Here is a 15,684-nt window from a genome sequence, read left to right as displayed (position 1 = left end):
AACATTTGTATTCCGCATTTTACATCAATCTCATATAAGCATCAAAGTAACTTGGACTGATTTTATTCTGTTTCAAATGAAAGCTTGATAGGCTTTGGTGAAATTGAATATAATACTGACATATCTTTGATTTCAAGAGTTATGTCCCTTACCCTAGGGGAATCTCCTAAAGAAATATGATAATGAGCACATTAAAGCTGATTTTTTGATAGATAAAATGTTATATTACTGTATGCATGGCATATTCACATGTCAATGGTGGATATCATAAAATCAACATAGCTCTATAAGATGCTTCGTATTGCATGTGGTAAAAATCCAGAATCGTTATATTTTATATGCATGAATTTCAGATCAATTTAAAAAAGTCATTTCCTGCTTTGAATGATATCTTACTGATTCAAAGACATAAATAAATATGGTCATGAAATGAGAAAAAAAAAGTTATATTACCTCTTGTTTCTATTTAAAGAAAGCAATACAGATCTGCTGTTCCTTTAAAAAAAATCCAGTCCATTTTGCTTAAAAAAAAAGATCCAATCTACAATTATGTGTTTATGTGAACAGTTCAGTGACAGCAAAGAAATAACAGTTCGCATATGATGTAAATTTTATCATTTTAAAATGGCTGTATTTGACAGGATGATCTGTGAAATGATCCATCTTCATGGTGGCCAGATCTACCTAGATGGTGCTAATATGAATGCCCAGGTAAAATTACAACTATAAAAAGTTATAGGACTGTCACCAGTGCATTTGTCTATTTAGTTTCCACATAATTACTTGAGTATTAGTGTATGGATATCTATGAAACTTGTCCTCATAGCTGGGATTGTTTTTCAGTTTTAATTGTTCAGTAATTAGGGACTGAAAGAGGTCACCACAAACATTCTGGTTCCTACACAATAACTTTAATTAATGGTAATGCATTTTAATTGTTCTATACAATTGAAAAGAAGGGGTCGATTTTTGGTTTAAGATGAAAAAAATTTTTTTAACCTTATTCATTTGAATATTGCTACTTAACCCATATATGAACTCAGTGTTGTTCATTTTTATCATACTGTTTTCAATGTAAAAGGTGTGTTCTTAATATGTAGTAGTTGTATATGAAATTAAATGCAAATTTGTTTATAATTGTAGGTAGGCATTTGTCGTCCTGGTGATTATGGATCAGATGTATCACATCTTAACCTTCATAAAACCTTTTGCATACCTCATGGTGGTGGAGGTCCTGGTATGGGACCTATTGGAGTGTAAGTATATAATATATGGAGATATATATAGATTCTCCTTCAATCTCATGGGGATTGCAACATTTCTCCACTCTAGAAAGTTAAATTTTAGATTTCAACCCACGAGCTTCATCGAGTGGGTTAAATCTAAAATTTAACTATCTAGAGTGGAGAAAAGCGCGTGAGTTGAAACATTAGATTTTTTAAAAATTTCAAGTGGAGTAATCTTATAATCCCAGAGAGCATTGGTGGAGAATCTCCAATGAAATATGTAGAAAACTCTGAAATGTAAAATGGTGGGAAAACTCTTTCAGAAATTTAATCACACCCGGTGGTTATATGCATTTTTTATCACTAGCTTAGAATGGGAGGAAAAGGAGTATTTGGGTGTAAGTTTGTGATACATTGAGAGATACAGGACAATTTGGGTGTATGTAAATGTATGTTATACTTGGATAGATACATAGCTGTTGGGGTGTTAATAAATGGAGAGATACATGGCTATGTTGAGGTGTATGTGAATGATTTATTTAAAGTTTTATATCATCTCATTCTGCAAGTTTAATTTTGATTACTGGTGATACACTTGGCCGATTAAAAGTCTTCAGTGCATCTTTATTTTAATATTTGTCTACATCAAAGGCGGAAACATTTGGCACCCTACCTGCCTACACATCCAGTTATTCCACCATATGGGACTACTGGCCCAGAAGCTAAATCCTTTGGTGTAGTGTCAGCTGCTCCTTTTGGGTCAAGTGCTATACTTCCAATATCCTGGGCATACATTAGAATGATGGGTGCAGATGGTCTTAAACATGCATCAGAAATAGCTATCCTGAATGCCAATTATATGAGCCGAAGACTAGATGGACATTATAAAACATTATTCAAAAATGAGGAAGGTAAGAATGTAAAAGTCAACCTAAGAATCAGGCAAGAGGTGGTTTATCGATTGAAACGTCTCATACTGTAAAAGTATTAATTTTGAAAGTGAACTAATTTCGCTCTAAATAAAACCATGAAATATAGTACCCTTGAAATCAATTTTTAAGAATATATAAGGCTTATCATTTTTGGAATCCCCGAAAATTGATACCTGCAATTATGTTTACTTGACAGAATCTGCGAAAATTAATACTTTTGCTGTATTTATTTTGTGGTTAGTTGATAAAAATGCATTCACAAAAAATTCCACAAATGTATTTTAACTTTCCTTTAGAGTTGTTCAAGTAAACATGGTGTATTTAGCTACATTGCTGGGTTAACCTTTTTACATTGGTGTAAATTTTGCTGTTGGCTATTTCAATGTCTGATATATAAATTAATAAAAGATGTTGTTATTAGACCCCACTCATTAAAGTCACTTTTCCATCCATCCATTTGTTTAACTTTTTTGTTACAGATTTCTTAGCTTCTATTGAACGGAATGCTTAGATATTTGGTTTATAGCTTTCTCGTTTGTACAGTGTCTCCCCTTTTTAGGTTCGTTGCTCCTCTACTTCCTAGTTACCAATCTACTTAGTAATTCTTAAGGTGCTGCATAATGGAAATTTTCATACCAGATTTCTCAGTATTGCAGGGATATTTGGTATATTGCTTCTACATGACAAATTGAACTGTGTCCCCTTTTTCCATCTTTGACTCAAATGGTTGAGTGGGGTTATTCTTAGCATGATGTAGCGTGTAACACCTTGTTTACTCTAAGTATTATTATGAAAGCTTATTTAACTTAAGTATATTTATTTTGAAAAATCATTACCTGTTCCATCAATGATATGCCAAAAGTTAACTTCCATGAGAAGAATTTAAAATGTGACTACTTAAATTTACTTATGTATGATTTTTACAAAGACAACTTCAGTTCAGATAAATGAATGGAACAATTAGTAGGTCTAATTTTGATTAGCTTTGAATAGTTATTAAAATGTATGGGTGATCTGTTGCCTCAAATCTGTGATTACAGTTTTCACATGTAAATTTTTCACAGGTTTAGTGGCCCATGAGTTTATTTTGGACTGCAGAGACTTCAAGAAAACTGCCAATATAGAAGTGATGGATATAGCCAAACGTCTTCAAGACTATGGTATGTTTTCTGTGAATTTCTGAAAGCATAAATTCAACCAGTCTTCTGTGCAGATGGTACTTTCACTATTTCAAAGCTGTACACCCCTGCCTCACTCAGTGCTAAACCCCACCCCTTTATGCAAATTAGTACAGTACACTGGAAGCAACTTCGCAGATAAGTAATGAGTAGTGTTAATGTTAGTGAATTTTTTTCACATCCTGTATTTCAAAACAAGTACTATCTTTAAAAAAGATAGCTGATGCATATCGTCCCTTTGTTAATACCAAAATCTGGAAAAGATTTTATTTGGTGAACTGTGTGATAACTGTGCTATGTTTTGCATTTCAATTATTTTATAAACTATTTCCCATTATCAATATATAGAAGTGATATTCCGGACTCCAATGCCCCCAATGGAGCCTTAAATTTCACAGTTGCTATCACATTTGTCCAATGAAATACAAGGTTGTAAGTTACATCGGTTAGGTTGCCATGGTGAAGCATCATGAATGTCATGTGATGTCAAAGCGAACTCAATACCAACTATGTCGGAAAAAGAAAAAAGATTCTACAAAATATGACTTCTTTGATATATTACTTAGTTTGCTTATTACAATATATTACAATATATTCACTCTGCGTTTTTGTTTATTTTTAGGTTTCCATTCTCCTACTACTTCATGGCCAGTTGTTGGTACATTGATGATAGAACCAACAGAGTCTGAAGATAAAGAAGAACTAGATAGATTCTGTGATGCTCTTATAGGTCGGTATACTATGAATTGGAAACATTTTGTGTCACTTGTTTTTTTTTTTGTTTTTTTTTAAGGTTTTAAATTTGTGGTTGTTCATCAAAATTTTAAAATGTTGTTTGAAGAAAATATTTATAACAAGTTATTTTTAAGTTATAAGTCTTATCACAAAAAATCACAAAATGAAACATACAGACATGTCGCAGTTTACAGTAATGAACTACTGCATTACTCATTCTGAGTATCGTTAATCATCTTTAATGTTATATAAATAGCTTTTTTGTTTTTTGAGTACATGTGTAATTTGTTAGGTTGGCATAATGGAATAAAAATAGTTAGTGATACAGGGGCTGCTCTGGCTTCCAAAATTCTGTCGCCAGAAAAATCACCAGCTGCCATTTTATGTCGCCCATTTTCAGAAATTAGAGCCGGGGGGGGCAAAAAAAAATTATACTTTTTTTTTAAATATGACAGTATTAAGACCACTGATGAATTATCTTTGTCAATTCATCAAAATAACCTCTCCATTCATGACAAACTTGTACACAAGATTCACTCTTGATGCATGAATGAAGCAGGTTTTTAGTTCTAGTCTGTCACTTTCATATGCATAAAATAATGAAGTACTACTCCAGAAACAGGTATTTTATTTCTATCAAGGACTTTATTACTATTCTCACATAGTCCCTGATTTTAAAGCATTTTCACCTTTGTCCTTCATGGTCTAATTTATCTTACAATATAATTTGATTTTTTTTTAATTTAACAAACTGGATTCTTTTTTTTGTTTTTTCTTGATAAAATTTCTAACAAACTACATTTTGTACCATGGACCATTAATTGTGTCCTTGTTTAATTATCTTGGTATCGGAATAGTACTTCCTTAATTAGATTTTGGGAGTCCCCATTCTATTTGTTTACCGATTTTCCCGCCAAAAAGTCACATGGCAAAAGTGTAAACAAATGTCATCCATTTTCTTTCATCAATTCTTTAATTTCTAAGTGTTTAGACACTTCCTGATGGGATAATCGTTGTTAATTGGATTTAATTTATTCTGTTATTAGGTAAGTCTTTTTCTGAATGTATCACATTGTTAGACAGGGCTGTGAAGCTTGTATGTAGCCAAGTGCACATGGCCATATGTGTTTACCTTTGACCAGATGATGAGAGTTTTGATTGGCTTAATAATATATTTACATTTGATTGACACCTCCCATGAGGATATTGTCAGTCACAGTCGTCTGGTCTGATTACCGTTAATTGCCTTCAGTCGTAAATTGGTCATGGTCAGTTAACTCTGACCAGGTGCCAACATAATTTGATAATTAGAGAAAATATCCCTTGCTGATGAACTTCTTGTCAATTTTATTATACAAAACTTAGGCGCCAAGCAAATTGCTAATTGGTTATTGTTGTCCCCAGATCAAATAAAAAATCGCAAATTGCGACATTGGCGAAGCCCAGCGCGACCCCTGCTGATATATGAAGGGAAATTAACCTTTAAAAATAGAAGTCTTGTTGATGTGGTAGCTGTCGGATAAGAAAAGAATTACCGTATAGCGGGTTATTTTCGCGGTGCGACGGAAATCGTGAAAATAAATCCCGCGAAAATATCCATCTATCGGAATACATATTTTCAACTAAATAGCTAGGGGACTTTCCATATTTCCTAACGGTAGACGGATCAATATGTATTTAAATTGTGAATACTTTTTAAGATCGATCAACCCCGACATTCTAGTCCGACGTCATGAATGAATCTCACTACATTTCACACAAAATGGTATTACGACAGGAATGCTAAGTAAAAGTTGAAAATGAGCATCTTAAATTTTTTCAAGCCGAAAACCTTTGTGCCTTCTGAAAAATCACAATTGGCTGATGTAGTGGGTCCAATGAGCGTGTGATTGAAATCATAGGAAGTCCGTCTATTAATGCTAGTCAAAATGCAAGTTCAGATAAAACACCCACTTCGACGAAACGAGGAAAATATCTTATTTATATGCCACAAGATCGGGCAGAAATTGGAAAATACTGTTCACAGAATGGACCAGCCTCAACCGTTAGGAAATTCAGTGGAAAGTTCCCGAAATTAGCTGAAAGTACTGTTCGTAGCATGAAAAAGGCGTATGAAAATTCCTTAAATTCACGAAAAAGAAAATTAGACTTTGACGGTGAAATCTGTGAACTGCAGCCTAAAAAGCGAGGTAGACCTTTACTCATAGGAGCAGAACTTGATGCTGAAGTTCAGAAATACATTAACGTTTTGCGTGACAATGGAGCCGTTATCAATACACAGATCGTTGTTGCTGCTGCTAAAGGTATTTTGACCGGCACTGATAGGAGTTTATTAATCGAAAATGGTGGCTGTATAGACATTTCTAAAGACTGGGCAAAATCTTTACTCTCTAGAATGAATTTTGTTAAACGCCGTGGTTCCACTGCATGTAAGAATGACAAAGTTGAAAATTTCGATAAACTTAAAGAGGAGTACCTTGATCGTATTGAAAAAACTGTCAAAAATTATGATATACCCTCTACTCTTATCATTAACTGGGATCATGCAGGAATTAATATCGTTCCTGTATCAAACTGGACAATGGCTACAGAAGGATCTAAAAGAGTCGAGATCAGTGGTTTGGGTGATAAGCGACAAATTACGGCAGTTTTTGCTGGTACACTTTCAGGTGAGTAAAATCTTATAAATTCGCTAATTTATAAAATTATCCATTAAATAAATTCTATTAATAATGATACATAATTAATTGTCATAAAATAAGAATAAGTGTTGATCACACATAACTGTAAATACACACCTGTCATGACATCGGTAGATCAAAAGGTTGTTTATGTTTTCGATTGACAGAACACTCCAAGCGTTGAAAAATTAATCAGATTATAATTAACGGTGAAGACAAACAACACATATTTGATCCTATTCACAATCTTTTACTTTTAATCTGCTATATATAGACGGCTATGTAAACATAATTTCGTCCATTTAAATATCATTTAAAGTATATTTACAAATAGACCTAAGTCCTTACTATTACTTTCCCTTTTAGGTGAATTTCTACCACCCCAGATAATATACGGAGGTAAAACTGACAAGTGTCACCCTGTTTATAAATTCCCGTCTGACTGGGACATAACCCATTCCGAAAATCATTGGGCAAATTCTGATACACAAATGGACTATGCAAAAAACATTATTGTGCCGTACATACGAAAAATACGACGAAAAGAGAATTTGTCAGTAAATCAAAAGGCTCTATGTATTTTTGATGTATTCAAAGCCCAAATGGGAGAGGATTTTCTCGATTTCCTAGAGGAGAAACATATCAAAATAGTCTTTGTTCGAGCTTGCTGTACTGACAGACTGCAGCCCATGGATGTTAGTGTACAGAAGGCTGTAAAAAATCACATGCGTGGTTCTTTCGAACAATGGTACTCAAATGAAATCGTCAAACAATTAGATAAAAAGGAACAAATAGACGAGGAAATCATTAATCCTGTGGCTTTGTCACTTAGCAGATTAAAACCGCTTTCCGCAAAATGGCTGGTTAAGATGTTTCAACATATCAAAAACAATCCGGAGATTGTCCGAAGTGGATTCCGAGAAACCAGAATTAGTGTTGTCTTGGGTGACCTTCTCGAGGACGAATTCGAGGACGAACTACCACTTGCTAGGATGTCACGCTCAAAATGATTTGATTTGATTTTAATACCGTATTATCTGTATATGTTTTATTCTGACTTTGTCTTTCTTGTCATTCAATAAAATATTTTATCTTTTAGTGTTTCGTACTGAAAACAATTTCCTTTTAGTACTGAACATTTCCGTTTTTGCAATGATGCATCTTTTTTTTATTTCCTACAAAAATGCAACAAAAATATATGTACACAACACACTTACCGCGAAAATATTTTGTTGCAAATTCACGATTCGCGAAAATAAAACCCGCAAAAATTTTTTACACACTTTTTGATACAGAAACCGCGAAAATTTACCCCCGCGAAAATAACCCGCTATACGGTACTTATCTCAGATTTGAGGGAAAAGTTACCTCTGCCAAAACCCTCTCGCTTAATAAAAATATTAATGTGTGTCTTTTTATTGTAGCAATCAGGAAAGAAATAGCTGATATTGAAGACGGCAGAGTTGACTCAAAGATTAACCCAATTAAGGTAGCAATTGTAATATTAGATAAAATTCAATCTTAGTTGAATAATTTGAATACAATTTATCTAGGTTTTTTGTAAAGGGAGTCTTCAGTTTTTTAAACTTTTTGTCTAGCCGTCATTTTTTACTATTTCTGAAGTTTCAGTGTATCCTGATGTAGTGTTCTCAAGTGTCAGTATGATGAATTTTTAGATCAATTTCTATTCATTTAAGAGCAAGCTGCTCGCTTATAAGTATTATTTATCAATACCCTAATTGTTAGACATGTATGATATTGACCATATTAAGTTCCAACATGTCTTGTGTATCCGATGTAATGGTTTTAGGTTGGTAGTCAGTGTAACCATTGTTTTGACTCTTTATTTAGATGGCACCCCACTGCCAGTCTGTGGTATTGTCATCCAACTGGGACCGACCTTATTCCAGAGAAATGGCAGCCTTCCCATTAGTAAGTTACCATAGATTCACAGTTCATGTTTCTCAGCCCTATCTTGAAATATGTTTGTGAATTTATCAACATTGCCAAGCCTTTGATTAAAATACTTCAATGAAGTTATCTAGGAATAATTATTTATACATGAGCTGACTGTATCATCCAAATAAATCTTATATTTAATGATAATGACTTTGTAAACAGATGTTTCAGCTATTGTGGTGCATCAGTATGGCACAGATGTTGCATTTTATTTTTTAGTTATGATTCATTTTATTTGTTCTAAATGTTTAAAGATATTGAGCTGTTATTTGATAAACTGTTGTATGTTTTATGAGTTGCTTTTGTTTGTTAATTTTGAACAGGGTCTTGGAAATTAGAATTTGCCTTATGTTGATAGCTAGTTTAAATTTGACTTTACTACAGGCAGGGTCATTCATTTACCTTTATGAAACAAATCAAACTTTGTTAAATAAGTCTTTGATATTGGAAGTTTATGTTGAGCACACCTGTTTCTTTTTCAGCCCTACCTGAAAGGTACCACCAAGTTTTGGCCGTCAGTCAGTAGGATAGATGATATATATGGTGATCAAAACATTATGTGCACTTGTCCACCTATGTCTATCTATGAGTCTCCATACATAGACCCAATAGAGGAAAAAGTCAAAGCAGTTGGAACCAAATAAAGTATTGATTCTTGTTTAATATTTCACTTTAATTCCATCTTGAAATGTTTTTATATACAGGTAAGTAGTTACCTGTCATGCTTAAATCTGCCAAATTGTTAATTTCACAAGACAGATGGTTATTGACACACATTAAGTCTAAAAAAAATGAGTGTATAAGGATTAAAATTGGAAGATGTATTTTGAATAATTTATGTTGTAAGTTATAGATCCTTGCCTAACAAGGACCCATGTTTTGTTTTAACAGTTGATTTTTTTTTTCTTTTCCCTTCATAGTGCTATTGATGAACACATTAAATGGTTTTATATTGTATTTGTTGTATAATAAAAGTTACATATAGTAATGATCTGGAGTAACATGCTTTTACTACCATATGTTGTTATACTATATATATGTTAAATGTCAGGAACTGTTAAAAGGATGATTTTTTTATAGAATGGTTTTTAGTTTATGATAAGTGATGTTTTGTGGGTGGTATATTATTGAAGATTAGGGAAGATTTGGTATGTAATGAATAATATTAAGTAGTTGCATAAGTTTGGGAATTATTTATATTTTATTGACAATGTTCACTGATATTCTTGCAATGGTGATTACTAGTATGTCATGTGGCAAGTATGTGTTTGAAGTCATCAGTGTGTTTGATAGAACAGAGAAATATTACTCTATGTATTACAATCAACTAAAAATTTAGTAAATTCAAAATTCATATTCATCCCATCAGTATTAGAAGTTGTATCTCTTACTAAATGAATAGAGAGTTGTAAACATCAGTTAAGTATTAATTTAAGTATTGAATAAACATTAAAATATGGGTATTTTTATTTACTTTTTTTGAGAGACATCTCTATGCTCAATTATCCTCATGTGACATTTATAAGAATGGTTTTAATAGGCTGTATGAAATGGATGTATACACTTATAATTTTCACAGCATAAAATGAATTGCATAGCTTTCCTGTCTCAAGTAGTCATCCATACTAACTGTATTCATGCCTAACGAATGGCCATTCTTATGTATATTATAAATATTGTTTTGATTTATCAGAATATAGTTTTTAACTTCTTTTACGAATTGAATGTTTTGCTGGAGTATTGTTGATGGATGTGTTGCATTGATGATGGAATCTCATATATTTGTTGCAATGTACATGTTCATGTAAACAATACTTATTTTATTAAAGGTTACGGAATAATTTTTATCTAAATGTAACTTGTATTATATATTTATATATGTGCTTCTTAAGTGACTTGTCATCATTTTGAAGAGGAAGTGTTCATCAACTTTTCCACTTTACTTGTATAGATATAAAGTTGATCGTGGAGTGATCAGTCAATTTTTTTTAGCGTTCCTTGAGCACTTCTTTTGTTTCAGACTGTTCAGTGTTCATTTATAAACCAAATGAAAAATATTTCATGTAAAAGATTTGATTGATTTCTTCGAATACTTGTTGAAGTGATGGTATGACTCTTCAAATTTGGTAGTATTATGTATACGCTGTAATTTATTTCTAAAATATGTGTATATGATGTGTACCGGTAGTTGTTATAGCAGAGTACTTGTAAGAGCTGTGAGAAAGATGGTTTTACATATCCGCTTATATTGAATGTAATGTGAAAATGATGTCTTCAAATGATGTGATTTAAAATTTGATGGTACCCTGGTTTATTGTGATGCACATTACTCTGCAAAATATACATTCTTACACACCTGTTATTTCTTTTTTTTTTTCATGCAAGGAATTTTCCAAACATGAAAATAAAATGTTTTATAAAGAACTATTTGATCTTTATTGCCTCACTTGGAGCATATATCTAATGCTATTATGGTTATCTTAGAAACCATGGAGTTGATTTTAAGTCTAAATCATAGAAATAATGTTAAGGAGGACCATATCTAAGCTATATCCTTAGTAATGCTTAGGATGCCCACATTTATTATTGGAAATTGCCAAGTTGCCTTTAACTTTTTGGGAAAGCTTTTTTTTTGGCAAAATTCCTATGATTATACTGGTAGATGGTAGATTGGATTCAGTGTGGTAGGAAAGATAGATGATGTGACTACTATAGCACTGAAACTCTACATATAATACAATCCTAGTCTTCTATCCTTTCAGCAATTTTTTATGCCTTCATCTTCAGATTTCAAGGTATTATTGTTTACTGTGGTTAGTACATGCGTGTCTTTCCCATGTCTGCCTAACATCTGTTAGAACATTTTATGGGAATGATTTGAAATTTTGCAATATGCAAGTTGTACCATGAATGTTTTTGACTTCAAGTGATTGTCTTGCCATCAACTTCCTTTCCACTGGTTGAAATGTAGGTGAGGTGCAGGGTTCTGTATCATACAGAGTTTTTTGTATCTTTTACCTGTTTTGTTGTAGGTCATTCATAGTTGTGTTTAAAGTCCCATCCTGATGTTTTACCTAAATAAGTCATAGATTGCAGGTAGTCCACATGTCACCAACTCCTCACTTATAACAATGGTTTTAAGGTATACCTTTGTAACTTTCCTTTTTATGAATTAATTTGTTTAAAAAAAGAACATTGCACTATGATCCAAAGTTCGAATCTCACTGAGTGATAGTAATCTTATTTCCCTGTAATGAAAATTCTTTTAAGTTCTAATTCATCATAGTCAATTTTATTAACCATAATAATAGATTTTTCATCCAAATGTGCATATGGTGTACACCAGCAGAAACCCTACATCTTATGATTTTGCAAGTAAAATAATACAATTTGGTATTCATAGTAGCCCTACATCTTAACTTGAAAACCATACATATTATTTTCCAACTATACTCTACTCCACAATAATTGTTGAAACTGCCATATTTAGTAATACTGATATTAAAATACTAGTAGAAGATTATTAATTGAGTTAATGATACCTATTTGTCGATCTCTAACTCTTTTCATAATTGGTGTTTCTATATTACTTTTGATAAATTCATAGTCCTAATACATTTAGATGCTTAACTCATATTAGCAAAAACGACATTTTAAATTCATTGTTCATTGAAACCTTTGAATTGTGTTATCATTTGACGGATACTGCTGAAATAACTATTCCCATTAAGTAATTTCCATAGAAACTACTTAGTTTGAAAATGTAATAAGATTTTATTTAAAACTTTAAATAAGAAAAAAAATTGTTTAAAAGCAATTAAATGAAGTAACATGACAAAAAAATAGAAGAAAAGTGTGAATTTTTGAGATCCGATATTTGTCTTTTTTTCTCGACTGCCTTGGTTGGGTGTAAGAAAGAAGTAACACTATAGTTATGTTTTGGAGTCATTTTAATCCTGTTTTTAAAAACATGACAACATACACCATTAGAAGTCCTAAATAAATTTACACGTAAACTGTTGCATAGGATCAGAGAATAAATAGCAAATGGAAGATTGGTAACTATTAAACTTGAAATTACTAGCATGCATCCATGAGCTGTATAAGATACATTGCATGTATTACACAGAGAATATTTAGAAATGCATGACGTTTCACTATGCAGAACATCAAATACGAATAATGCAGTGCATCGGCTAAAAAAAACAATTGTGGAATCAAATAAATAAATCACATAACAAAACAAATAAAAATATGTAAACCCTAAAACATTCAGAAGTGTAATCCGGTGTATGATGCTACATGGCTATGCCCGTCGTCGTCATTTTTCGTAGACAAATGACTTTCTCTATAAAAATTAGAACAATTATATATATTTCTTTTTATTTAGTAAATTATTCGATTTAGTTTGAAGGCACCACTCTTCCGACCACTATATTTGTATATATCTTACGCTCTTACCATATGTAGATTACTTAGTATCCGAAACGTGTACACTGACGCCAAATACCGAAGAGTCAGCAGTGGGATGATTCAAATACGTCAACATGGCCTAAACATGAACATGTGAAACAGACACGATCTACGTAGGCAATGTAGTGAATCGAATAAATAAGATTACATGTAAAAACTGAAGATAAGACGTCACACACACAAAAAAATAGAACATTTATATATATTTCTTTTTATTTAGTAAATTATTCGATTTAGCTTGAAGGCACCACTCTCCCGACCACTATATTTGTATATATCTTACGCTCTCACCATATGTAGATTATCCAAAACATGTACACTGACGCCAAATACCGGAGAGTCAGCAGTGGGTTGATTCAAATACGTCAACATGGCCTAAACATGAACATGTGAAACAGACACGATCTACGTACCCAATGTAGTGAATCGAATAAAAAAGATTGCATGTAAAAACTGACGATAAGACGTCACACACACAAAAAAACTTAAGCACAAGTATATAAAATCCCACAAAATTCATGGAGTGACTTCGGGTGCTCCCGAAGAGTAAGCATATCCTGCTCCGCCAGTGGAGCCCGTCATATTGCAAATGAGTATAATTCAGAAATAATCTAGCAACAATTATGCAATTCCACGACACATGTCAAACACTATTGACATTATAGGGCAAAATCATTCATTTTAACTAAGTATCTAATGTGCCAGATGTGCTTCTCCTTCTGGTGCAACTGAAACTTTCGAAAATATATTTTGTAATTTGTGAAGATATTTTCTTTCTAAATCAGATTGTTAGGATCACCAAACAGATAATGATTTATGATTCGTATAACCATCATCTGGACAACCATATGCTATTAATTAGACTTGGTGATTGTTTTATTCATGCACATTTAAATGTGTCTATTACAACTGTGATGCAAACAAAAGAAATTGATACGTTGTGTAGACATTGAAGGGTAATAACAAATAAAAGTATGTCGCATAGGTCGCGAATATCCCGCACAGAGCTTTTTTTTTCAAGTTGGCTAATATGAATTTGCTTAGAAGTTACTGCTCTCTTGTTGAAATTGTATTTTTCATAAAATTTTCAGCTCACTTTAAAATATAGTTGGTTAGTGTTTATCTTTAATTTTCAAGGTCTATACTTCATATTTCCCAGAAAAAAAATTATCTTAAATAACTATATAGATCAACACAATCCATAATAAAATTTAGAATTTCTCCAACGTTGGAAATAATTATCTGTTCGTCACGAAACTAGTGGTCGTATCAAGCTTTGCAGCGTAGATAATGATGTTTATTCTTTTCATAATTTTGGTATTTATTTATATTTGGCTTCCTGAACCTTGATAGCCCAGCAAAGTATCAAAATGTCTGTTATTTTATACAGAAGCATTTTTTTTCACATATCTACAATCATTAAATAAGCAAAACAACTAAGATGAAATACACAAGTTCAAAATTAAATATTTTATTTTACCAGTGCAATAACAAAACAACATCTATGATTTAATACACAGATACACGTATAAAGACATGCAATAAGAGGGTTTTCCGTGTATTTTTTTTGTACAGTCATGTACAATTATATCATAGCAAGTGGTCAATTATATGACAGTGTACTTTGTCAGCCAGTGAGACAAGGTAAGCAAATAAAATATACAATGTAACCTAGCACTAGAATTTTATAAAACAATCGATATTGAAATTCATTCTATTGACGCAATGTGAATTCATGGTACTCTAGAATAAAAAGTATCCTAAAAAAGACTAGATATTAATATATGTAGCCTGAAATAGTTTGCTTCTTTTACTAAAGAAAAAAATAAACTTTACAAAATTTATGAAATTCTGGAATTACTTCAAAAATAGTACACTATTATCTGAAGACGGGGAACTTTTAATTTACAGCTCTTTGAAAAAAAAAAACACTTTTACTTTTGAAAAAAAAAAAAAAATTCAAATTTGAGATGATAACGTTCTATTTATAAAAATAAAATATAAATATAAGTACCCCCCCCCTTTATGGGTACAGACTGGCAGATATTCAAAAACGTATGTAAATAAACTTAATAGAAATATGCATACTGTAAATTAGATAAAATTGAGGGTATGGGCATTTTGCTACAGAATGTCATCATTTTGAAAATACTGAAAATATATGTACATTCAGAAATCACCTTGATATATAAAAAATTAAATATTTCAATAATGAGTCAAAATTTCAGTGGTTTTTGCACACACACAAAAATACAGTGCACTTCTCAAATGTATCGGAATTAAAAAAAAAATATTTTGGAGAGAAAGAGACTGTTGAAGATTATTATTAATACCCTTACCAAAAATATGGCCCTCTGGCGAAGTAACACCAAACATAAATGATGAATATGAGATTAATATTTATGTCGAACTCGAGGTTTATAAAAGCAGCGATGTTTGCAGAATGTTTGCAGCAAATCGCGTACAAACAGCAAACATTATGGCAAACAAAATTGTTTGT

The 15,684-nt window shown here is 32.0% G+C and overlaps 1 protein-coding gene across 1 annotated transcript in view; it reads left to right on the top strand.

Moving 5' to 3' along the window:
* LOC148628928 (glycine dehydrogenase (decarboxylating), mitochondrial-like) overlaps window positions 1–11,135 on the top strand; it is a 38,239-nt gene extending 27,104 nt beyond the window's left edge. Inside the window, exons 18-25 of the mRNA XM_088540882.1 lie at window positions 642–711; window positions 1,144–1,256; window positions 1,878–2,137; window positions 3,223–3,318; window positions 3,959–4,066; window positions 8,177–8,241; window positions 8,604–8,684; window positions 9,194–11,135. Of these exons, the coding sequence (XP_088397008.1) occupies window positions 642–711; window positions 1,144–1,256; window positions 1,878–2,137; window positions 3,223–3,318; window positions 3,959–4,066; window positions 8,177–8,241; window positions 8,604–8,684; window positions 9,194–9,355 (955 nt within the window). The 3' untranslated portion in view covers window positions 9,356–11,135. The remainder of the gene's footprint in view (window positions 1–641; window positions 712–1,143; window positions 1,257–1,877; window positions 2,138–3,222; window positions 3,319–3,958; window positions 4,067–8,176; window positions 8,242–8,603; window positions 8,685–9,193) is intronic.
* Window positions 11,136–15,684: the final 4,549 nt, after the last annotated feature.

Source organism: Perna viridis, chromosome 1 (assembly GCF_037379345.1).
Source record: "Perna viridis isolate PV_CMFRI_1.1 ecotype Kerala chromosome 1, ASM3737934v1, whole genome shotgun sequence".
Taxonomy (NCBI): Eukaryota; Metazoa; Mollusca; class Bivalvia; order Mytilida; family Mytilidae; genus Perna; species Perna viridis.
This window is presented reverse-complemented; position numbering and strand designations above follow the sequence as displayed.